Below are 26,402 nucleotides of genomic sequence, written 5' to 3' on the forward strand. Positions count from 1 at the left end.
TTCATGGTAGTACTTTTGAGTGATGAATGTGCTGCTCTGTTTGAGAGGCAGATGGAAAGTGAGTTTACACTTCTTGACTTTTTTCTTTCAGAGGATACCTCCCAAACATGCCAGTCTTCCTGGAAGCCTTTTTACCATGAAGGATGAAGATCCCGAGGAGGAGGAAGAGGAGGAGGAGGAAGAGAAGCACAAAGCAAACAAGGTGCAGAATCCTGAGATAAAAGTAAAAGCAGAAGAGAGGATACCTCCTCCCCGCTCTCCAGGAATTCCTGTGCTTGGTAAATACAAACCGTTCTCCCACTTTGCCACCAGATATTCTTAAGTTCAGTGCTAGTTTAAAATGATTATGAATATATACACTCTTAGAATCCATATCACATGGACAGCCAGCTCCTCCTCACCACTGTCTAAAATCTTGCCTAGGTGAAGCATGAAGTCCGCCGCCAGGCAGGAAATTACCAAGTGATCCTCATGCCCACCAACCACCCAGCTACCTACGTTCCTAATTATCAATTTGACAAATATGACAACTGCCCTAACCCTTTCCTGGGTTTGTGCCCCTGGAGATATATTCTTGGTACAAGAGGATACCACATCACCTGTAGGGCAGATCCTAACTACAGACTCTTATTCCATAAGTATTGCCATACTGGGACAGACCAAAGGTCAAAAATTTCCAGATGACCCTTCTTCTCCAAGGCAGCCCAAAGGCTGCTAGACTGGAGGTGGGACGACTGTACTGTGCCTCTGACAGTCCCTTCTGTGTATTTCTGTCTGCCATGGTTCCTCCAAGTCTGCCACTTTATCTTTCAGAGATCAGACTCATTTTCTGAAAGCCGGGAGTTTTTTTTGTACCAAGTGCACATATACAGCCTCTTAACCAACGGAGTGTTCGTCATCCATGTGGCACGTAGATATGCAATAGGATTTCCTTGGCGTACTCAACAGACCATTCCAGAAACTGTTCGAGATAGAGCAGAATTGAGGTCTTCCCCAGAGGGCACAAGGAAGCACACCTACCCTATTGCAGATACCAAAATCTACAATAGGGTAGACAACCCTGATGGGTAGACAGCGCCACCACTTTATATGTTGTATCTCTTGATGCTCTTAATTGGTTCTTTTTATGGTCTTTATAAACTGCCATAAAGACTAGTAAATGACAGTATACCAAATACTCCAAAGTAAGTAAAAAAAATAAAATAAAAATCTGTGCAGGAAAACAGGTCAGAGTTCACAAACTCTCCTGGCTGAAGCTTTGGCTACTAGAAGACTATCTTAAGGGTTAGGATCTTCAGTTCGGTAGTCTGAAGGGACTCAAAAGGCGTTATATGTAGTACCTTAAGGACCCAGTTAAGATTCTATTCAGGGCAAACCAGTCAAAAAGAAAAAGGAGATTTCAACTGATTAACTCTTTAAAAAAAAAAAAAAAAACAGACTAAATCCATATGCACTGCTAAGGAAGAGTTCTGTAGATACCCCCCTGAAACAAGCAAGATCTGCCACTTGAACTTTTAGGGAATTCAAGGATAGACCTTTCTTAAAGCCATGCTGAAGAAAAGCCAGAATATTAACCAGGGAAGAATGAAAAGGAGAAACGGCCCTTTCAGTGCACCATGCCTCAAAACTTCTCCAAACCTTTGTATACACCAAGGTCAAATGCTTTGCAGCCTGAAGTGTTTATGACCTCTTCAGCATGAGTTTGGTACAGTTGGTCTAAGGATACAATAACTCCAATTTGACCAAGAGACAATTGGTCTAAAATTTATGCATTTCCTGATTTGTCCAGAGAGTCCCAGAAGTGACAGTTTCTCTTGTTGCAGTCTGGAGGCCTTCAGTTAGAGGCCATATTCCATCTCAGATTTCCTTGTAAGTGTACCATTTTTTATTTTATTTTTATTTTTTGTTACATTTGTGCCCCGCGCTTTCCCACTCAAGGCAGGCTCAATGCGGCTTACATGGGGCAATGGAGGGTTAAGTGACTTGCCCAGAGTCACAAGGAGCTGCCTGTGCCTGAAGTGGGAATCGAACTCAGTTCCCCAGGACCAAAGTCCACCACCCTAACCACTAGGCCACTCCTCCACTGTTGCTACTATTTGAGATTCTACATGGAATGTTGCTATTCCACTAGCAACATTCCATGTAGAAGTCGGCCCTTGCAGATCACCAATGTGGCCGCGCAGGCTTCTACATGGAATGTTGTTAGTGGAATAGCAACATTCCATGTAGAATCTCCAATAGTATCTATTTTATGTTTGTTACATTTGTACCCCACGCTTTCCCACTCATGGCAGGCTCAATGCGGCTTACATGGGGCAATGGAGGGTTAAGTGACTTGCCCAGAGTCACAAGGAGCTGCCTGTGCCTGAAGTGGGAATCAAACTCAGTTCCTCAGTTCCCCAGGACCAAAGTCCACCACCCTAACCACTAGGCCACTCCTCCACTCTACTGGTCCTCTAAATCTGTATTTTGGGACACTGCAGACATCAAGCAGATTGCTTAACCATAGATAGTAAAATGAAGGCAGATAAAGACCATATGACCTATCCAGTCTACCCCATCCGTGCCATCTACTATCTCTTCCTGTCTCTTAGAGGTCCTATATACCTGTCCCAAGCTTTCTTAAATTCAGTTATAGATTTTTGTCTCACCACCCTCCACCGAGAGGCTGTTCCACAAATTCACCCTATTCCCCCTCGTTCCAGAGCTTCCTTTCAATTGAAAGAGACTTGCCTCCTGTCCCTTTATGCCATGGAGGTATTTAGACATCTCAGATCTCCCCTTTTCTGCCTTTCTTACAAAGTATACATATTGAGATCTTTAAGTCTGTCCCCATATGCTTTATGACAAAGACCACTGTCCGTTTAGTAGTCGCCCTCTAGACCAACTCCAACCTGTTTATATCTTTTTGAAGGTGAGCTCTCCAGAATTGTACACAATATTCTAATTGAGATCTTGACATCACCACCTCCTTTTTACTACTGGTCATTCTTCTCCTTTTGCACCCAAGCATCCTTCTAGCTTTCGCCACCATCTTTTTTACCTGCTTGGCCACCTTAAGATCATTGAATGGAGCGGTAAGTTTAGTCTTCTCTCCCTTTCTAATACGCAGTTTTGCCTGATATCTATAGTACAATTTCCTTTTCTCCTCAATAGAATTGAATCTCCCATAAGTTGAAAACTAGAGCTGGATAGGATTGTATATTTCTTTTTGTTGTTTTGTTTTTCTGGTGTAATTTCATTTCTCTTTCAGCTTTTGTGTACAAGTTTTTCTTGATTTATTATTTGAATAATTGCATAAATTTTAAAAAAATTAAGAATAAATCATCCAGGAACATAAACTTCCTGACATATTCATAACCCATACACTTAGGCAAACAACACCAAGCCTCACCATACAGGTGACTGCTCAAAAATATGTCATGTAATCCTTCTCAGCCATTATTTCCTGATTAGCCTTTTGGGAAAAGCATAGCTTTAAGCTGGAATTAAATAATTATAATAATAAAAACTGGGATTTACTCAAGTGGGTCCCTATCGATTTGCTTAAAAGTTTTTTTTATTCCAGACTTCTCTGTCTCCCTGTAGCCGCAACTCTCTTCTTCCAGTCAGTATCAGGTGGCTGAGCTGATACTGAGTGTCCTTTTTCTTTAAGATCTCGTGGTTCTAATTTTTGTTCATAAGGAATTTGAAAACTTTTCTCTTTCATAAATGTGGTTTCTGGATGGACCATGCAGGTCTTTTTCTGCCGTCATTTACTATGTTACTATGTTCCATAATTGTGTGCTCATGTAGGTAAAGTTTGACGCGTGCATTAGTTTGTACTACTTATCACTTCTATAGCAGCATACAAACAGCAAACATAGTAACATAGTAAATGACGGCAGAAAAAGACCTGAAAGAGAAATGAAATTACACCAGAAAAACAAAACAACAAAAAGAAATATATAATCCTATTCAGCTTTAGTTTTAAACTTATGGGAGATTCAATTCTATTGAGGAGAAAAGGAAATTGTACTATAGATATCAGGCAAAACTGCGTATTAGAAAGGGAGAGAAGACTAAACTTACCGCTCCATTCAATGATCTTAAGGTGGCCAAGCAGGTAAAAAAGATGGTGGCGAAAGCTAGAAGGATGCTTGGGTGCAAAAGGAGAAGAATGACCAGTAGTAAAAAGGAGGTGGTGATGTCAAGATCTCAATTAGAATATTGTGTACAATTCTGGAGAGCTCACCTTCAAAAAGATATAAACAGGTTGGAGTTGGTCTAGAGGGCGACTACTAAACGGACAGTGGTCTTTGTCATAAAGCATATGGGGACAGACTTAAAGATCTCAATATGTATATTTTGGAAGAAAGGCGGAAAAGGGGAGATCTGAGATGTCTAAATACCTCCATGGCATAAAGGGACAGGAGGCAAGTCTCTTTCAATTGAAATGAAGCTCTGGAACGAGGGGGAATAGGGTGAATTTGTGGAACAGCCTCTCGGTGGAGGTGGTGAGACAAAAATCTATAACTGAATTTAAGAAAGCTTGGGACAGGTATATAGGACCTCTAAGAGACAGGAAGAGATAGTAGATGGCACGGATGGGGTAGACTGGATAGGTCATATGGTCTTTATCTGCCTTCATTTTACTATCTATGGTTAAGCAATCTGGTTGATGTCTGCAGTGTCCCAAAATACAGATTTAGAGGACCAGTAGAGTGGAGGAGTGGCCTAGTGGTTAGGGTGGTGGACTTTGGTCCTGGGGAACTAAGGAACTGAGTTCGATTCCCACTTCAGGCACAGGCAGCTCCTTGTGACTCTGGGTAAGTCACTTAACCCTCCATTGCCCCATGTAAGCCGCATTGAGCCTGCCATGAGTGGGAAAGCGTGGGGTACAAATGTAACAAACATAAAATAGATACTATTGGAGATTCTACATGGAATGTTGCTATTCCACTAGCAACACTCCATGTAGAAGGCTGCGCAGGCTTCTGTCTCTGTGAGTCCGATGTCCCGCACGTACGTGCAGGACGTCAGACTCGCAGAAGCCTGCGCGGCCACATTGGTGATCTGCAAGGGACGACTTCTACATGGAGGTGACCAAAAAAGTTCCAAATCCAAGGATGTGGTGCAGAATTTAATTGGTAACGAAGACTCGACACGAGCCATGTTTCGGCTGCAAGGCCTGCCTCAGGAGTCAGTACTAGCGAATACCCAATGGTTACAGTCGAGTAATGCAAATAAACAACTGCCCTAATAATGCACATCCAAGGTATCCTGCCTTATATTAGTGCTGCATAACGGCTGTATTCAAGCAAGAACAAGTCGGCACCACATCCTTTGATTTAGAAGTTTTTTTTGTCACCTTTGCTGTTTATATGCTTTACGACATTAGAGTAGCCATACTGGGTCAGACCAGTGGTCCATCTAGCAGTGGCATACCAAGGGGGTGGGGGCGGTCCGCCCCGGGTGCACGCCGCTGGGGGGTGCCGCGGAGCACGCCTGTCAGCTCCGAGTTCGCTAACTTCGCTCGTTCGCTGCAGCTCCCTCTGCCCCGGAACAGGTTACTTCCTGTTCCAGGGCAGAGGGAGCTGCAGCGAACAAGCGAAGTCGACGAACTCGGAGCTGACAGGCACGCGCCGCGGCACACCTCCCCCCCCCCCCCCCCCAGCGGCGTGCACCCGGGGGGGGTGTCATTTCGCAGGGGGGGGAGCGCATCGGCGATCCGCCCCAGGTGTCATCCAGGCTAGGAACGCCACTGCCATCTAGCCCAGTATCCTGCTTCCAACAATGGCCAATCCAGGAAACACCTGGCAGGAACCCACTTAGTACCACTGTTCCAAGCTATCAATCCCAGGGCAAGCAGTGACTTTCCCCATGTCCACCTCAATAACAGACAATGGACTTTTCCTCCAGGAACTTGTCGAAACCTTTTTTTAAACCCAAATACGCTAACTGCTGATGCCACATCTCTGACAATGAGTTCCAGAGCTTATCTATTCTTTAAATGAAATAATATTTCCTCCTATTTACATTAAAAGAACAAAAAAAGAAAAAACTGTACATAAATGCATGCTTCTGATACAATACAACAATAGGGAAAGAGGATGAGATTTGATATACCACTTTTCTGTGGTTATAATCAAAGCGGTTTACATATTAAAGACAGTTAATTTGTACCTGGGGCAATGGAGGGTTAAGTGGTTTGTCCAGAGTCACATGGAGCTGCAGTGGAAATCAAACCCAGTTCCCCTTGGTTCTCAGGCCACTGCACTAACCACTAGACTACTCCGATACAGTAACATTTCTTATATTATACGAATACCTCGCAGTTCAATGCACAGTAAAATGAGAACAATTAGTCATTTCTAAGAATTAAAACCAATTATTCTAAACATTACAAGAAACTAAAATATTCATCAGTTATGGTAGAATTCCACTAATAGTCTCCGGCTAAAAGGTTTTTGAAATAAGAACATTTTCAATTTTTTTAAGTAGAGGATGTGTGGTAGCCGTGTTAGTCCACTCTTAAGGTTATCAATAGAAATCAAACAAAATAAAACATGGAAAAGAAAATAAGACGATACCTTTTTTATTGGACATAACTTAATACATTTCTTGATTAGCTTTCGAAGGTCGCCCTTCTTCGTCAGATCGGAAATAAGCAAATGTGCTAGCTGACAGTGTATATAAGTGAAAACATTCAAGCATTACTATGACAGTAAAATAGATACCATTGGAGATTCTACATGGAATGTTGCTACTCTTGGAGATTCTACATGGAATGTTGCTATTCCACTAGCAACATTCCATGTAGAAGGCTGCGCAGGCTTCTGTTTCTGTGAGTCTGACGTCCTGCACGTACGTGCAGGACGTCAGACTCACAGAAGCAGAAGCCTGCGCGGCCACATCGGTGATCTACAAGGGCCGACTTCTACATGGAATGTTGCTAGTGGAATAGCAACATTCCATGTAGAATCAATAGAAATCAAACAAAATAAAACATGGAAAAGAAACTAAGACGATACCTTTTTTATTGGACATAACTTAATACATTTCTTGATTAGCTTTCGAAGGTTGCCCTTCTTCGTCAGATCGGAAATAAGCAAATGTGCTAGCTGACAGTGTATATAAGTGAAAACATTCAAGCATTACTATGACAGTAAAATAGATACCATTGGAGATTCTACATGGAATGTTGCTACTATTTGAGTTTCTGTTGCTACTCTTGGAGATTCTACATGGAATGTTGCTATTCCACTAGCAACATTCCATGTAGAAGGCTGCGCAGGCTTCTGTTTCTGTGAGTCTGACGTCCTGCACGTACGTGCAGGACGTCAGACTCACAGAAACAGAAGCCTGCGCAGCCTTCTACATGGAATGTTGCTAGTGGAATAGCAACATTCCATGTAGAATCTCCAAGAGTAGCAACATTCCATGTAGAATCTCCAATGGTATCTATTTTACTGTCATAGTAATGCTTGAATGTTTTCACTTATATACACTGTCAGCTAGCACATTTGCTTATTTCCGATCTGACGAAGAAGGGCGACCTTCGAAAGCTAATCAAGAAATGTATTAAGTTATGTCCAATAAAAAAGGTATCGTCTTATTTTCTTTTCCATGTTTTATTTTGTTTGATTTCTATTGATAACCTTAAGAGTGGACTAACACGGCTACCACACATCCTCTACTTAAAAAAATTGAAAATGTTCTTATTTCAAGGACGTCAGACTCACAGAAGCAGAAGCCTGCGCGGCCACATCGGTGATCTACTATGACAGTAAAATAGATACCATTGGAGATTCTACATGGAATGTTGCTACTATTTGAGTTTCTGTTGCTACTCTTGGAGATTCTACATGGAATGTTGCTATTCCACTAGCAACATTCCATGTAGAAGGCTGCGCAGGCTTCTGTTTCTGTGAGTCTGACGTCCTGCACGTACGTGCAGGACGTCAGACTCACAGAAGCAGAAGCCTGCGCGGCCACATCGGTGATCTACAAGGGCCGACTTCTACATGGAATGTTGCTAGTGGAATAGCAACATTCCATGTAGAATCAATAGAAATCAAACAAAATAAAACATGGAAAAGAAAATAAGACGATACCTTTTTTATTGGACATAACTTAATACATTTCTTGATTAGCTTTCGAAGGTTGCCCTTCTTCCTCAGATCGGAAATAAGCAAATGTGCTAGCTGACAGTGTATATAAGTGAAAACATTCAAGCATTACTATGACAGTCTGACAGGGTGGGAGGATGGGGGTGGGTTGGAGGTATGCATGGGGACATCAAAGCATGTCATTGATATTCTAACAGGATGGGTGTGGGTAGGTGAGGGGAGGGTGATCAACAGAGACATACAGTTTTATGGTTTATAATGGGCTAGGAACCCCAGATCCTTGTTAAGTCCTTTCTGTTGGGTGTTAAAATATTCAATCATTCTGACTTCAAAGGTCTTACGTTCTTGTATGGTTTTAAAGTTACCTTTCAGTATTCTCACTGTGAAATCACTGGTACAGTGTCCTGGTTCTGTGAAGTGCTGTCCTACTGGCTGTATTGTTCATGTGATGTCTATGTAAATTGAATCTTGTCTTAAGCATCTGGCCTGTTTCTCCAATATAGCATCCTTCATTAAATTTTTTACACTGAATGATATATACCACATTGGAAGATGAGCAAGTGAAAGATCCCTTTATGTTGAATATCTTTCCTTTGTGGATAACTGTGGGGTCCTGTGAAATATTTTGGCATAGTTTGCAACTGGATAAATTACAGGGACGTGTGCCCTTCTGTTCCTTTTCAGTCCGTGATGGAAGTTTACTTCTGATTAGCTTGTGTTTTAAGTTGGGTGGCTGTCGGAAGGCCAGTACTGGTGGGGATGGGAATATCTCTTTCAGTAATTCATCCTCCTGGAGTATAGGTTGTAGATCTCTTATGATTTTCCTCAGTTTTTCCAGCTCTGGATTGTATGTCACTACAAGGGGGATTCTGTCTTTGGATTGTTTCTCCTTGTACTGTAGCAGATTCTCCCTGGGTGTTTTGAGGGAGGAGGCAATATTCTTGGAGATTATTTTGGGGTTGTAGCCTTTCTGTTTGAAGGATGCAGTCAGTCTTTTAAGGTGTCTGTCTCTGTCCCCTGGGTCAGAGCAGATACGGTGGTATCTTGTGGCTTGGCTATAAATGATGGATCTTTTTGTATGTGAAGGATGGAAGCTGGAGTTGTGGAGGTAGCTGCATCTGTCTGTGGGTTTCTTGTATATAGATGTTTGTATACAGCCATTTCTGATTGAGACCGTGGTGTCCAAAAAATTGACTTTTTCTGGGGAGTAGTCAATTTTGAATCTGATTGTAGGATGGTATGTATTGAAGGCAGAATAAAATTGTTTCAGAGTTTCTTCACCCTCCGTCCAAATCATAAAACTGTCATCGATGTACCGGTAGTATTTTAGAGGTTTGGTCTGGTGTGTATTCAGAAATGTCTCTTCCAGCTCAGCCATAAAAAGGTTGGCATATTGGGGTGCTGTCCTGGTGCCCATCGCAGTGCCCATTATTTGCAGATAGATATCATTGTTAAAGCGGAAGTAGTTGTGAGTTAAAATGAATTTGATTAATTAATTGTCCAATAAAAAAGGTATCATCTTATTTTCTTTTCCATGTTTTATTTTGTTTGATTTCTATCAATTTTTTTAAGAAAGGACATTCATTCTTATATTGGTTCTTGTCTTATATCCAGAGTTTTTTGCTTATTTACTTTTCTTGGTCAACTTTTATGTTAGTTTAGCATGTTCACGAGCCCAATTCAGAACCTGTGGGTGTTATGTCCATCGGCCAGCAGGTGCAGATAAAGAATACAGAATTGTAAGCTCTACCCTGTAAGGGCACTGTGAAGTTCAGTATTTTTGTATCTCTAGCAGGTGGAAGATGTTTCTGTGCAGCTTCTGGCTGGTTGACTTTGGTTGCTCCTGGTGCAGTAAATTAACTGATTTACCAGTACCGCAAGGGGATAGCTCTCAAAATAGATATAGTGGAATTAGAAAAGGTGCAGAGAAGGGCGACAAAAATGATAAAGGGGATGGGACGACTTCTCTATGAGGAAAGGCTAAAGCGACTAGGGCTTTTCAGCTTGGAGAAAAGGTGGCTGAGGGGAGAGATGATAGAAGTCTATAAAATAATGAGTGGAGTTGAACGGGTAGATGTGAAGCGTCTGTTCACGCTTTCCAATAATACTAGGACTAGGGGGCATGCGATGAAGCTACAATGTAGTAAATTTAAAACGAATCGGAGAAAATATTTCTTCACTCAACGTGTAATTAAACTCTGGAATTCGTTGCCAGAGAATGTGGTAAAGGCGGTTAGCTTAGCGGAGTTTTAAAAAGGTTTGGACGGCTTCCTAAAGGAAAAGTCCATAGACCGTTATTAAATGAACTTGGGGAAAATCCACTATTTCTGGGATAAGCAGTATAAAATGTTTTGAACATTTTGGGGATCTTGCCGGGTATCTGTGACCTGGATTGGCCACTGTTGGAAACAGGATGTTGGGCTCGATGGACCTTTGGTCTTTCCCAGTAAGGCAATACTTATGTACTTATGACCATAGTTAGCAGGGGCATACTCAGTCATCTCTGGATCCCTCCCTTCTCCTCCACTCCCCACCCCCTCCTTTTCCTCCTCCTTCCTGTCCTTCAGTTTGTCAGTGTTGCACACAGATTTAAAAAGGAAAGACTACTATTACTACTACTAATCATTTCTATAGCCCTACTAGACGTATGCAATGTTGTACATATTATATGGAGGTACTTTCTCTGTCCCTGGAGGACTCACAGTCTAAGTTTTGTACCTGGGGCAATGTGTAGAGTCAAGTGGCTTGCCCAAGGTCACAAGGAGCTGCAGTGGGAATTGAACCCAGTTCACCAGGATCAAAGCCTGCTGCACTAATAATTAGGCCACTCCATTGAAAGAGTTGTTTCATGAAACTGTGAACGTCTTGTGCTTTTGCTTTTTACAGAGGGTGATTCTGACATGCAGTCCAGTGGTACAGAAGAGGTGAAAGCAGTAACATGCAGAAATTCTTCAGAAAGGCTATCCCTAGCAGGTGAGCAGAAATACTGCAGAGAAAACAGGGGTGTGCAGAGCCTCTCCAGAAAGCCCATTGCCGGCAAAAACCAGGCCTGGCTGTAGTCTAGACACACCAAATCAGGAGCTTCAGAATGAGTCAAGGAAAGAACTTTGTACCTTGGCAGTCTTTTACCCTTGGTTTCTGTAGGCTTAAGCTTTAGGGCTGCTGTTCTCTCCCTAGAGCCCTGATGGCGAACCTATGACACGCGTGTCAGTACTGACACGCGGCCGCATGTGGCCGCATACAGAGAAGCAGCGGAGTTCCTTGCTGACACCCGGGGCGGATCGCCGATGCGCCCCCCCCAGGTGCAGCGCGACCTCCCCCCCGCCCCCCCCCCCCCGTGCATGTTTACCCGCTGGGGGGGTGCCGTGTGCGCTCCTATTGGCTCCCTCCGAGTCCTCCGCTTGTTCCCTCCCTGCTGCTCCCTCTGCCCCGGCTCCTGCACGGCCGTTAGGGGATCTTTGACCTCACTTCCGGCCGGCGGAGCAGAGAGCAGCGGAATGCCGTGGGGGACGCATCTCTGAGGGCCCTGTGATCACCATTACCAGCAACCATCATCCAATCTACTGTTCTGGGGTGTCGTGGATTTGTAATTGACCATCATTACTGAGATAGGTGAGGGGGAGGCTGGGAGAGGCGAGGGCATGTGCTATGGGTGCCGTTTCCCGCCATTAGAAATAGCGGCAGCCATCTTAATTTACATAAGGTGGTCAGTTAGGCTAGTTAACCCCTAATTGCCTGCAGGGCTAACAGGCTATCTATAATTCTATCTTCTGTCTCTGCCCCCCTGATGGAGAACCCAAAAAATAAAAAACCAAGGTTAAGTAAAGGAAGTGGTAGTAGCAGTAGCCGACCCTTTCAAGAGACATGGACCGAGATGTATGGCATTATAGAAAAAAATGGCAGATCATTTTGCATTCTATGTACTGAAACGGTAGTAAGCAGAACGTGGAATATAAATAGACATTTTGAAACTAATCATTCCCAGCTCTTGAAAAAAGTGAGGATGAAAGGAAGGAATACATTTCCAGGCAGCTACACTTTTATAAGAGCCAATCTAAGTCCATCCTTAAATTTGTAAAAGGTTCTACAAATTTAACATCTGCAAGTTTGAGCATTGCTCACTCCATAGCTCAGCATGGAAAAGCACTCAGTGAGGGAGAATTTATTAAAGAAACTCTCCTAAGATGTGCACCAGTTCTATTTCACGATATGCAGAATAAAGATGCAATTATTAAGAGAATATCTGAGTTACCAGGAAATTTGGAGTGCCTGGATCCGATTACCAGATACTTTTAGCACCCTGAAAAATATAGCAATGGCTTTACTCACAATTTTTCCCTCTACGTACTTTTGTGAAACCTTATTCTCAGCGTTAAATAATATCAAAACCAACAAAAGAAACAGATTGACAGATGAAGTTAGTAGCGCTTGCTTGGGCTTGAAGTGTACAAAATACCAACCTTCAATTGAAGATTTAGCCAATGAAATTCAGCAACAAAAAAGTCACTAATAGGCAGATTAGTTAAAGAATTCCCCCTCCCCCTCACTTATCTTAGTTCACGGCACCCCACACAAGTTAAATATTATCAAGACCAACAAAAGAAACCGACTGACAGATGAACAAAGAAGTCACTAAGTAGGTAAGTTAAATAATTAGTTTTTGGTTTATTAAATACAGTTATATATTACAATTATACATTTTTGTTATTTAAACTATAAATATCGCAAAATTATGGTTTTTTTCTCGAAGTGACACACCACCCGAGTTATGCTCGGTTTTTTGGCGAATTTTGACACACCAAGCTCAAAAGGTTGCCCATCACTGCCCTAGAGCCTCCCTGTCCTGTCTGGGCTCAGGTTTATTTGGGGGGGGGGGGTCCTCACTGCCTGTACCATGCCCTGTCTGCTGTGCCTTGCCTGAGCCAAGCACTTTAAGGTAGCTCATTGCTGACAGGAATACTTGAGGGGCTCTCCAGTAAACCCATTGCTAGCAGGAATACTGCAGAGAACGCAGTGGTTTGCAGAACCTCTTTCAGAAAGCCCATCGCAAGCAGGAATACCGCAGAGGACACGGAGGTGTGCATCGGCTCTTCAGAAAGCCCATCACAACCTAACACTCCCTTAGGTCCATACGGCATAGCTAGACTGACGATTCACTTGTAGTTTCTAGTAATGTACTGTCTTGTTGCTTTTGTTTGGACCTGAGAAAGTGACCATTAGCCTGTGTGTAAGAGACCCAGAGTTTCAATTTGTTACTTTTAGGAGCGTTATAGAACATCCTGCCATTAAGAGGGAGTGGGGGGGGGGGGTCATTAAGCCCCATTACAGTAAACAGTAGTGACTCTAAAAGGCAAGCCATGACCTTCTTTGACCAAAATGAGCCACTCCCTTCAAATACTCGCCAAACTAGAATAGAGTTGTACAATTGAGACAGACCATGCCTGAAAGTGCACTCATCTGCCAGGACAGGCAGCGCAGGTCTGTGTATGTGTCCAACCAGATGTATGGGGTGTCGAGGGAACCCGTATAAGGTAGCAGGCATTATGTGTATTTAAGAGTTGAGTTTATATGTGTGATGAAAACCACTGGCTTCTTCCGGGTGTGCACTCCAAGCCAAACTTAATACTAATTATTTCTTAAGTGCTGTAAGGTGTACACAGCAAGACAGACACAACAATTCCGTGTTTAGGAGAATAACATAGTAGATGATGGCCGAGAAAGACCTGCACGGTCCATCCAGTCTGCCCAACAAGATAACTCATATGTGCTACTTTTTGTGTATACCTGACCTTGATTAGTATCTGCCATTTTCACGGCACAGACCGTAGAAGTCTGCCCAGCACTAGTCCCGCCTCCCAACCACCAGCCCCGCCCACCACCACCGGCTCTGCCACCCAATCTCCACTAAGCTTCTGAGGATCCATTCCTTCTGAACAGGATTCCTTTATGTTTATCCCACACATGCTAAATAAATTAAACCAGTTGTAACATGAGGACCATAAATCAAGTGGTAAGAAATCCAGTGGCCAAAGGCAACCATAAGAACAGATCTGGCTGCAGATCTTTAGCATTTGGTGACCTGAACCTCTGCTCACCCTCTCCCCCCCCCCCCCCCCAACCTCAGCAGCTTCCTAAACCTCAGAAGTGCCACTGCACAAATTCAAAGGCTATGAGGCTGTTTGGGGAGGTGGGGGAGTTGTTTTTAAATTTTCTCTTTGATATTCTGCATTTGTGTTTTAGACTAGTGAAAGAGTGTCGGATGGCTGGCATTAGATTTCCAGCCCTGCCTGTCATGACTCTTGGAACTTGGTAACTAGAAGCTCCAATATCATGGAGTGTAACCCTGGCACATCAAATCACCTGAAGTCTCTATTATTTTTATGAAGTCTCTTTTATTGAATAAATCACAGATAATTTACTCACAGATAGATGTTCAGAAATGTTGCTTCAGGATACAGAGACTTCTTAATCTGAAGGCTGTGGGAGGTGGAGATCTGAGGAGAGGTAGTTGTATTGCAGGGAGGGGAAAAGATAGTTGAACAGGTAGAAAATAGTCCAAAGCTGGGTGACTGGAATGTACAATATCTCATTTGGGAGGAGATATCTTCAGAGTAAAAATCCAGGTTCTTTACAGGGAGTTTTCAGCAGGACAGAGCTATCTGGCATAGGATGATGCATGCCAGGGTTGCCAGGTGGAAAATTTTTTTCCCACCCAAACCAGCCTAAATCCAGCCCAAAACCCGCCCAAACTCAAACCCCGCCCCTGACACCCCCACCCCCGCGTCATCAACCCCCGCCCCTGCCGTCATCGGCCCCGCCTCCCCCGTAATCGTCCCCGCCCAGAACGTCACTAACCCCGCCCAAAACGTCACTAACCCCGCCCCCCGCAGCCGAAAAAAACCGCCTGAAAACCGGCCAAAAGAAAAAAAAAGAAGCCCAAAAAACCGCAACCCGCCACGGGCAAAAGTTTCCCCGCGGCGGGTCGCAGGAAACCGCCCAATTGGGCGGTAAAACCGCCCACCTGGCAACACTGATGCATGCTCCATGTCTCTGGCTAGATGGTATTGGAATGCCTCGTGGCTGAAAGGACAAAGAGGTGTTGGGGCTTTACACAGGCTCAGGGAGGAGCAGATAGAGGCCAATGGGAACAGAGCCTGTCATCGGGTAGCAAGGGGTGGTCCTAGAGATAGGAAGGGAAGGTCATACTTGACTGACCTCTCAGGACAGAGATAGTAAGGCTGAACAGGAAATGATAGCAGGAAGACAAAAGAGCCAAGCTCGGCAGAGAGAGAAAAAGGAGGTCTGGGCGGCCTCACAACCAGTGGTAACAATTCTTGCACAACCAAGCAAGTGTGGTTGCACTGCCTGTGAACTACATTACCCACAGTGCCTTGCTCATATATCTTTGCAATGAGAGACTGCAGCAGCGAAAGTCCTTAGGAATGGGAATAACAGTAAAGGCATTACACACATTTCAGGATCACATTATGAACTAGTGCAAGGCTATCGGGGGACAGAACACTGCCCCTCCAAGATCTCTGATTTTACAGCAACAGTGACCTGACCCTATAGAGTGTTCCTTCACCCCCCAGTCTGATAGAACTGCAGTTATGAGTATGATGAAGGAGCTGTGTGATTTTTAAAATCAGACTTTTTTTCTCTAGACCCCAAAAGTGAAGCCAAGAAATGCAAAGGGACGGTAGCAGCAACAAACAAAAAGGTGTTTCATGGGCCAGCCAAGGTAAATAATTTGGGACTTTGCTTCTGTTCTCTTTTAGGTTAGTGCAAGAACATTCCAAACTTTTTCATTCTCTTCCAGTAACCAAGAACTTAAAAAAAGGCATAATTGGGTTTGTGTGATGATTTTTAAAGTGACACATTGTCGTAATCTAGATAAAGTTAAATTTCACAACTACGCTGGAATGCAAAACATTTGCAATGAAACAGACTTAAGTACTTCAGACCTAATATAAAAATACTTATGGGCCGATGATCAAATTCCCCTCGCTGTTCCAAACATCGGTGAAAAATTAGCACCGGAACAGCCTGGGGAATTAAATCCTCCATGATCAAAACTAAAAGCATGCATTTTTATGTGCACTATTAGTTTTGATCATGGGGGGTGGGGGGGAAGTGTGGAAGTATTGTACCTGCCTCCTGCAGTTCTTTGACAGGTCTGGGCTGTCAAAAAAAAAAAAAGCCTAGACGTGTCAAACAGGGGTTCTTCCCCCCCCCCCCCCCCCCCCCCCCAGCATCCCCGGGACAAATTTCCCAAGTGGCCTAGCAGCCCACCTGACCCCCCGCCATCAAAAGAAGTCCCCAGTTTTTATAACTTATTGGAAAGGGGGAGAGGGAAGAAGAGTAACCCAAAAGGCGAAGACACGGTCTTAGGTTTTGTTAGAGTCAAGGAGTCAGTATATAGTGGTCATGACACACTAAACCTTGCGGGGTGGGAGGGCTACGGTTTGGGTAGGGCGGGGAGAAAAGTGTTTAAAACTTTGATGATTACGGATAAGGGAGAACTAGCTGGGAGCAAGGAGGGGGGAAACAAAAGAGAAAAGTGATGGCTACTACCTATGTTATGATTACAAGTTGTTCATTTGTTTCCTGATGTATCTTGAACATGGCGTATGAATATTGTATTGTTTGTGATAGGTCATCAATAAAATTGTTTAAAACTAAAACTTTGATGATAAGGCTATTATTCTGAGCTGAGTCAGATTATTATAGATTATGTTGTTTAACAATTTATTGCTTATTGAGCTTATTGGTTGTTTATTCTGTCGATTCATCGATAAAAATTGTTGAAACATAACTTATTGGAGTATGCGGAAACCGAATGTTCACATCGTTGTGAAATTATTGGGAATGAATGGCGGTCCTAGATAGCTACTATAATAAAACTCACCCTCAACGTTCTGAGGACACTGACGTCAGTGAAGCCAAGCCACTGACTTCAGTTCCTTCAGGTTCGAAGGTTCGTGGTGGTGAAGCCACCGGGCCCCGCCCTCGCGTCAAACGTCATGACATCGAGGGCGGAGCAAACGTTGAGGGTGAGTTTTATTACTGTACCTGTGCTCCGCCCTCGCGTCAAAACACGATGATGTCGAGGGCGGCCCACGAAAATCGCCACCCACACAGAGATACAACGCTAGCGGCAGCGCACGAACCAGCTACAACCACGACAAGCCACGGGGCAGCCCAAGAAAATCACCACTGTTCTCCGTTTGTGAGTCACCCCCCCCCCCCCCCCCAAAAAAAAAAAAAGCTAGCGCCCGTTTCATTGCTCTGAGAAACGGGCCTTCTTTCCTAGTGTATATATAATTTTAATATTTGATCCTTATAATAAAGTAAGTTGGTTATACGCATAAGGGATGGTTATTAATATTAGATGGATACGTAAATTGTAATCATATTGAAAGTATAATTTACCCAGATCTATAATATGTATTCTTTGGAAGAAAGGCAGGAGAGGGGAGATATGATAGACGTTTTAATACCTACATGGCATAAATGCAAAGAAAGCAAGTCTCTTTCAATTGAAAGGAAGCTCCGGAACGAGGGGGCATAGGATGAAGACGAAAGGGGATAGACTCAAGAAGTAACCCGAGTAAATGCTTCTTCATATAAAGGGTGGTCAATTTGTGGAACAGCCTCCTGGCAGAAGTAGTGGAGACAAAAACAGATATCTGAATTCAAGTGAGCTTGGGACATAGTGACAGCAGATAAAGACCCAAATGGTCCAGCCAGTCTGCCCAACAGTCGCATTCATTATCAACAAAACTTAAAGGGTTGCATACGTGTTTGCATATCAAGCGGTGCTTAGGGTGACAACTCTGGCTATATCAGCTAAGGCCGGTGCTGGGCTGGCTTGTACTGTCTGAGTGCCACATATAACAATCCGGTTTAGGATAGGCTAGAGAGAGCTTCGACGGAAACTCCAGTAACTTGGACCATGATGATAGTTCTGGGCAGATTTTTATGGTCTGTATCCTGCAGATGACAAGATGGATTCAGATAGGATTGGACGGCAACTTCAGTAGTTGGAACATAAGGACAGAGCCGGGCGGGCTTCTACTGTCTATGTCTCAGAAACAACAAAGAAGACCGTTATCAAGTATATAATATCACGTTCATTGTTGATTTAATCTAGAGGTTATTTTTATACCATTCATTTTCTAATTAAAGATCCTCAGTGTTCATCTCACGCCATTTTGAATTCTGCCACAGTTTGTTTTCTGTACCACCTCCCTTAGGAGGGCATTCCAGGCATCAACCACCCTCTCCGTGAAAAACAATTTTCTGACATTACTCCTAAGTCTACCACCCTGCAACCTCAATTCATGTCCTCTAGTTTTACCGTTTTCCCTTCTCTAGAAAATATCTATTTCTATATTAATACCTTTCAAGTATTTAAATGTCTGTATCATATCTCCCCGTCCCTCCTCTCCTCTAGGGTATACATATTCAGGTCTTCCAGTCTCGTATGTCTTTTGGCACAATCCCCGTATCATTTTTGTTGCCTTCTCTGGACCACTTCAAGTGCTTACATCTTTCGCAAAATATGGCCTCCAAAACTGAACACAATACTCCAGATGGGGCCTCACCAACAACTTGTACAGGGGCATCAACACCTCCTTTCTTCTGCTGGTTAAACCCTCTCTCTATACTACTACTACTTATCATTTCTATAGCGCTACTAGCCGTACGCAGCGCTATACACTGGACATGAAGAGACAGTCCCTGCTTGACAGAGCTTACAATCTAATTAGGATAGACAAACAGGACAAATAAGAGATAAGGGAATTACTAAGGTGGGAATGATAAAACAGACGTGGGTACTGAACAGGTGAATAGGAGTTAGGAGTTAAAAGTAGCTTCAAAAAATTGACTTTTAGCCTAGATTTGAACACGGCCAGAGATGGAGCTTGACGTACCGGCTCAGGAAGTATGGTGCACCAAAATAAAAGGAAAAGAATCTGGAGTTAGCAGTGGAGGAGAAAGGTGAAGATAAAAGAGATTTACCCAGTGAACAGAGTTCCCGAGAAGGCGTTTAGGAAGGAATAAGAGTTGAGAGGTACTGAGGAGCTGCAGAGTGAATGCACTTGTAAGTCAATAAGAGGAGTTTGAACTGTATGCGAAAACAGATAGGGAGCCAATGGAGTGAATTGAGGAGAGGGCTAATATGAGCATAGTGACACTTGCGGAATATAAGTCGGGCAGCAGAATTTTGAACAGATTGAAGGGTGGAGAGATGGCATATTGGGAGACCGGTGAGAAGCAAGTTGCAGTAGTCTAAGCAAGAGGTGATAAAGAGTGTGGATAAGCATTCTGGTGGTGTGCTCAGCCACTGCCTTGTCACACTTTTTCGTCACCTTCAGATCCTCAGATGCTATCACCCCAAGATCCCTCTCCCTATCTGTTCATATCAGCCTCTCACCGCCTGACACATACATATCCCTTGGACTTCTACTCCATAAGTTCATCACTCCTTTGCATTGAATTTTAATTGCCAAACGTTAGAACATTCTTCTAACTTTTGCAGATCCTTTTTCATGTTTTCCACTCCCTCCAGGGTGTCCACTCTGCTACAAATCTTGGTATCATCCGCAAAAAAGGCAAACCTTATCTTCTACCCTTTGGCAATGTTGCTTATAAATCGGCCCTAGTACAGATCCTTGAGGCACTCTACTACACAGCTTTCCTTCCTCCGAGTGAATTCCATTCACCACCACCCTCTGGCGTCTGTCTGTCTCAACCAGTTCCTAATCCAGTTCACCACTTTGGATCCTAACTTCAGTCTGTCAGGTTTATTCAGGAGCCTCCTTTGAGGAACCACGTCAAAGGCTTTGCTGAAATCTAAGTAGATTACATCTGGCGCACGTCCTCGATCCAATTCTCTGGTTACCCAAAGAATTCGATCAGATTTGTTTGGCACGATTTACCTTTGGTGAGTATATAAGTACATAGGATCTCTAAGGGAGTGATAGAAATTAGAAATGGTTCAAAGAAGGGCAACCAAAACAATAAAGGGGATGAACTCCTCTGATATGAGGAAAGACTTGAAGAGGTTAGGGCTCTTAAATTTGGAAAAGAGATAGCTGAGGGGGGGGGGGATTTATTTTATTTATTGCATTTGTATCCCACATTTTCCCACCTCTTTGCAGGCTCAATGTGGCTTACAATACATCATGAATAGTGGACATACGAGAATAGGCATTTGGTATTACAGAAGGATTTTGGGTTACATGATATTAATATAACAAGAAAACATTGTGAGACATTTCAAGATGCATGTGGGGGAGTTCACATGTGTTGATCCTTGTGGTATGTCCTGTCAAACAGATCGGTCTTCAGTAATTTGCGGAAGTTGGCCAGTTCATTGATCGTTTTTAGGTTACGCGGCAGGTGCGTTCCAGAGTTGTGTACTCACATAGGAAAAGGTTGATGCTTACGTTAGTTTGTATTTTAGACCCTTACAATTGGGGACGTGAAGATTAAGGAATGTGCGAGATGATAGATGTATACAGAATCCTAAGTGGGGTAGAACAGATAAAAGTGAATCTCTCTTTTTTTTTTTTTTTTTACTGTTTCAAAAAGTACAAAGACTAGGGGACACTAAATGAAGTTATATGGAAATACTTTTAAAACGGATAGGAAGAAATATATTTTTTCACTCAACGAATAGTTAAACTCTGGAACTTGTTACCTGAGGATATCGTACTAGCGGTTAATGTATCTGGGTTTAAAAAAGGTTTGAGCAAGTTCCTGGAGGAAAAGTCCATAGTCTGCTATTGAGAGAGACATGAGGAAGCCACTTCTTGCCCTGGGATTGGTAGAATGGAATGTTGCTACTACATGGGATTCTGCCAGGTACTTGTGACCTGGATTGACCACTGCTGGAAGCAGGATACTGGGCTGGATGGACCATCGTTTTTGCTCAGTTTGGCTGTTCTTATGAGTTTTGGAGCTTCGCTCCTCAATCAGCTCCCCTCTCCGCTACTCAAATGTGCAGGCGGTAGAGTTTACATGTGTGCATAGCAAAATCCTCCACTTACATACTGTTTGCATCGTAAATATATAGAGCCCAACGAAATGTCATTCTTTTTCTGACAACATTTTTTTGTTGTTGTTTTTCTGAAATAGCTGTTGCTACTTTACATGTTGCCAAATACACACACTTTTTTCAGCAACTGTTACATTTTAAGACAATCCATGAACATAAGAGCTTTGAAATCAAAATGATTAAATATTTTTACACCCACCAGACAGGACTTAACAAGGATCTGAGCCTTCTTGCCACTATAAGCCATAAAATTATACTGCTTTGTCACTCTATCAGCCATCCATCTCTCCCTGTTTCTCACCTAGCCCACCCCTCCCTCTTCCTGTGAGACTGTCATTGTAATGGTTTTGTAGTTCACATGTATTCTGGTATCTGAAGAAGGGTTACCTTCGAAAGCTAATAAAAAAAATGTATTAAGTTAGTCCTTTTAAAAAAAAAAGTATCTTACTTTCTTTTCTATGTTTTGATTTATTTCTGTTTATTTCCTACATATTTTACAAAAGGCTTTTACTTCAAGTGAGTCTCTTGTAAAATACGTTGCAAATTTTGAACGTGCTGAATGATGGAGGAATAGCCTAATGATTAGTGCAGTGGACTGAGAACCAGGGGAATTGGGTTCAGTTCTCACTGCAGCTTCTTGTGACCCTCTACAAATCACTTAACCCTCCTTTGCCCCAGGTACATAAAAAGAAACATAGATTGTGACCCACTAGGGGCCGAGAAAGTGCCTGTATACAATATGTAAACTGCTTTAGGTTATACCACTGAAGGTGGTATATCAAATGCATAGCCCTTACCCTGTAGACTAACCAATATATTGAAGCATAAACTTTCAAGTGCAAGGGTCGACTGCATCATCTGTGTGAAAGACGGCATTAGTCATCTGTTATGTGACTTACTGGAAGGCGCAGTGACTGCAATCACCTCAATCTACTACTTGTGAACACGTGCTGAAGAGGTCTTGTGTTGCTGCGGAGATATCTGGATCTATGATATAATTGCACAGTAAGGGACCAGGAAGCACTGCCCACTCTCCTGCAGGCTACTCACTGGTCCACATGGCCGTGCACTAGAAAAGGGGGGGGGGGGTCAAATGCCAAGGAAAGCTTACCACAGAATGCTTGATTTGTTTATTTGGTATTTATTAACCACCTTTATGAAGGGATTCACCCAAGGCGGCTTACTGCTTGACCTGAAACTTACAATTTTATTAACACCATAACAATAGTAAGTTGACCGAGTATAACCATAAATACAATCGATGAGGTAAACTTGGAAATGGCAGATTGCAACCTAGCAATAGGAGTAACATGAAACTGCATTAAATTTTTAACAGGTTAATAAACACTGTCTTCTCCCTCTCTCTCTCCAGCCTCCACAGCATATGTCCAATAAGTACCCAGAAGATGACCCGGATTACTGTGTGTGGGTGCCACCTGCAGGTACCATGGGAGGGAGGGGGTTCTAGCCTTAGTGTTATTGTGCTTAACTCCTGTCATATTGTTCTACGTAGGCTTTGTGGATTCTGTGGGTGGGAGGAGGTTTGCAGAACAAAACTGAGCAATGCTGCTACTCTAAAAATGAGCATTGCCTTGACAATATGTTAGTGAGAGGCGTTGATAATGTATCAGATAGCGTGTCGGAGGAGAGGAGAAAAGGCTCTCATTTGTTTTAACATTGCATCAGTGTGCACGGTGCTTTTGTGTTTCCAGCATCGTGTCTGGAAACAAGTCACATGGTTACGCAGCAGAAGTTCTGGTAATAATTTGTTCTGAAGGTTGGCTTGGGTAGTGCTGTGCGCTGTTGTGTTCAGGAGTCTGGATATGAACACTGAAGGAGGAGGATTACCACCGCCCTCGTCTGGCACGTGAATTGCTTGAAAGGTGCCAGAGCCCCTTTCAGCTGAGGGATTAAAATGGTGAACGTGTCTAAATATTTTTTTTTTTAATCTGCTTATGTGATTTTTTCTTTTCTCTTTTGATACCAAGCATTATTTTATTGCATTTGCTCATTGGTTCAAAGTTGGTAGAAATGTAACACATTCAGATACTCTGGATGTCTGTCTGTTCCTTCCATCATCTTGGGGTATGTCTAGATACTCATGAGTAGAACTGCATGAGTTAAAATTTACCCATTGGCCTTCTTAAACCCTCTGAATGTACCTTTCATTCAGTGCTGAGGCTGGAGGATGGAACTTTAAGGGCTGATATGCACACACACAAATTGGTTGATTTTGCTTTCTTTATTCTCTTTGATCTCAAATTGTAAGTTGTATTGTCTGATGTTAATACTGTCTTGCTGCCTGAGTTAAGATGAGAAACAGGAAATTATAACAATTAAAGAATGCCATTCCCTCCCTCAAAGGTAGTGTACCTACAGAATGCCACTTTTTTTTTTTTTTTGCTTTCGCAAAGCCAACATCAGTCTAAAGCAGGGTGTTCTTGGCTCAGTCCTCAGAACACACCTAGCCAATCAGGTTTTCAGGATACCCACAATAAATATGCATGAGGGAGATGGAGGTAGTTCATGAAGATTTATCTCATTCATATTCATTGTATTTATCCTGAAAACCTGAGTGGCAGGGTGTGTTTCAAAGACTGGATTGAGAATGCTTACTCTAAAGTAATACAGATAGAAAGATTCTGAGTTGGTTTGCATACATTGGTGATCTGTCTCCTGTAGCAAATGAGACATCTTGGATTTATTATAGGGTTACCGTATTTTGTCCTCTGAAAAAGAGGACACATGCCCCGCCCCCTGTCCCATATTCCCCTCCCCTGCCCCCCTCCCCTCCCCTTACGTCCCCTCCCCTTACTTACTATCTACTACCCTGGTGGTCTAGTGCTTGGAGCTCTGTCCTTGCCCTGCATCCTGTTGCTGTGACAGTCTCGGGATTCAAAATGGCAGCCGAGAGTTGAAGTCTCGCGAGGCCGCTTCAACTTTCGGCGGTCATTTTGAATCCCGAGACTGTCACAGCAACAGAATGCAGGGCAAGGCAGCACTCCGGGGAGGAAGGAGGGGGCTCTTTCCTGCCCCGAAGAGGTCACTAGACCACCAGGGCAGTAGATAGTAGAAGGGGAGGGGAGGCTATGATAGGTCCGCCACCCGCCCGTCCAGAAATCCGGACAAACGGGCGGACTGGCAAAACCTGTCCAGACACCCGGACATGTCCTCAAAAAGAGGACATGTCCGGGTAAATCCGGACGTATGGTAACCCTAACTGTGCATAATTCTTCAAAAAGGATCAGCTTATTGTGCAGTGGCAGTTAAAAGGTGTTAATAAGATGTTAGCAATAGGTCTGTTGTGGGGTGTGCCTGGGATTTTTACTATCCATATCTTGAATGTTGTGTGCAGTCCTGGTTACCTCATCTGTAAAGGGCCATAGTACACCTAGAAAAGAATTTACCTGCATCCATCCCTAACATGTAACTGCTTAGATATGGGAGGATGTAACACAGATATACATACCATGCCCACACACTTATGTTATAAACATGTACCTAGGCATCCACTGCCTGCCACTGCTAGAGATGGGACCATAGGCCTCTCTAGATCCATCCCTACACCCCTTCCCGTGCACTCCGCTCCATGGATAAATCCTTCTTATCTGTTCCCTTCTCCACTACTGCCAACTCCAGACTTCGCGCCTTTTGTCTCGCTGCACCCTATACCTGGAATAAACTTCCTGAGCCCCTACGTCTTGCCCCATCCTTGGCCACCTTTAAATCTAGACTGAAAGCCCACCTCTTTAACATTGCTTTTGACTTGTAACCACTTGTAACCACTCGCCTCCACCTACCCTCCTCTCTTCCTTCCCATTCACATTAATTGATTTGATTTGCTTACTTTATTTATTTTTTGTCTATTAGATTGTAAGCTCTTTGAGCAGGGACTGTCTTTCTTCTATGTTTGTGCAGCGCTGCGTATGCTTTGTAGCGCTATAGAAATGCTAAATAGTAGTAGTAGTAGTAGTAGATTCCTGATCTGACTCTGTTTGGCAGTTCTTCTGAAATGTCACTTAATATTAAAATTCTGTTTTATTTTGTTTTATTTTGCAAAGTTGTAATCTATTCTGTGGGGCAAAAGTGTCAGTTTGGGGCGAGGTTGCCCTTATAATGGTGCAAATATGATTTAAGAGGCTGAAAATCTATTTCTCTTTCCTTGTCCTAGGACAAAGTGGGGATGGCAGGACACATCTGAATGACAAGTATGGTTATTAAGCTCTGCCTGGAGCTTTGGGCCTTGTTTGATCCCGACTTAACTGCTCACAAAATAAGTAACAGCATATACCACCCAGACTGCTGACACGTTTCCTCCCCCCCTCAAAATTCCGGAGCTGGCTGTTTCAAGTGTTGTATAAAAACATGGATTTTATTTGTTTGTTGTTTCTTTTCTTGTTTGTAAAATGAAAGGTCTATAAATGTACAAATGGAATATGGTTTTGTAAATTAAAAAAAACAAATTAACTGAGGTAAGGGCTGTACATTGTTTTTTTTTTTTGCTCCCTTGGGTGTTACAAGAAGCAATCCTATGAAATCATTGAAGGCCAAGGAAAAAGGGGCTTCGATCGTTGAACATTCCACTCAGAGGGAAAAGCTTCTTGAATCAGGTTTTATTGGCCCTTAGTGGGGGGGGGGGGGGGGGGGGTTGCCAAAACAAAGTGCTAGAATGAGTGTGACCATGAGATGGTGCTATTGGTATTTCGCTCTTTTTTTAAAAGCCACCAAACAAGAAAGATGTGGGAACTGATAATCAATGCATACAATCATGTCCCAAACATCAATATAGATAGCAGGATTTTATGGGTATTTATCTAATACTGGGAAAGAAAGGCCCGTTTCTGAGCGCAATGAAACGGGCGCTAGCAAGGGTTACATGGTTCGTCGCGGTTTTACCTGGTTCGTGGCATGCACCGCTGTTGTTTCCGTTGTAGGTGGCAGAGGTACAGTGTGGAAATCCGGAGTTTGTGGCCTGAGTAGATCGTTGGAGGTGGGAATCTGCTCCGCCCTCAACGTCATAACGTTTGACGCGAGGGCGGGGCCCAGAGACTGTGATTTTGGTGGCTTCAGAGCTTCGAACATACGAACCTTGGCTTCAGTGACGTCAGCAGACAATAGAACGTTGAGGGTGAGTTTTATATATATAGATAGATCTGGGGATCATCAGATCTAACTGCCTCTCACAACCATATGAACAATCTTGTTCTATCGCCATAAGCGAAATG

At 43.2% G+C, this 26,402-nt stretch overlaps 1 protein-coding gene across 1 annotated transcript in view; it reads left to right on the forward strand.

The window, feature by feature from the left end:
- The window catches only part of SLC4A1AP (solute carrier family 4 member 1 adaptor protein), an 85,344-nt gene extending 59,695 nt beyond the window's left edge, over positions 1-25,649 (forward strand). Inside the window, exons 10-14 of the mRNA XM_030194580.1 lie at positions 92-278; positions 10,998-11,084; positions 15,776-15,852; positions 22,550-22,619; positions 25,349-25,649. Of these exons, the coding sequence (XP_030050440.1) occupies positions 92-278; positions 10,998-11,084; positions 15,776-15,852; positions 22,550-22,619; positions 25,349-25,398 (471 nt within the window). The 3' untranslated portion in view covers positions 25,399-25,649. The remainder of the gene's footprint in view (positions 1-91; positions 279-10,997; positions 11,085-15,775; positions 15,853-22,549; positions 22,620-25,348) is intronic.
- Positions 25,650-26,402: the final 753 nt, after the last annotated feature.

This window comes from Microcaecilia unicolor, chromosome 3, assembly GCF_901765095.1.
Source record: "Microcaecilia unicolor chromosome 3, aMicUni1.1, whole genome shotgun sequence".
In the NCBI taxonomy this organism is placed as follows: domain Eukaryota; kingdom Metazoa; phylum Chordata; class Amphibia; order Gymnophiona; family Siphonopidae; genus Microcaecilia; species Microcaecilia unicolor.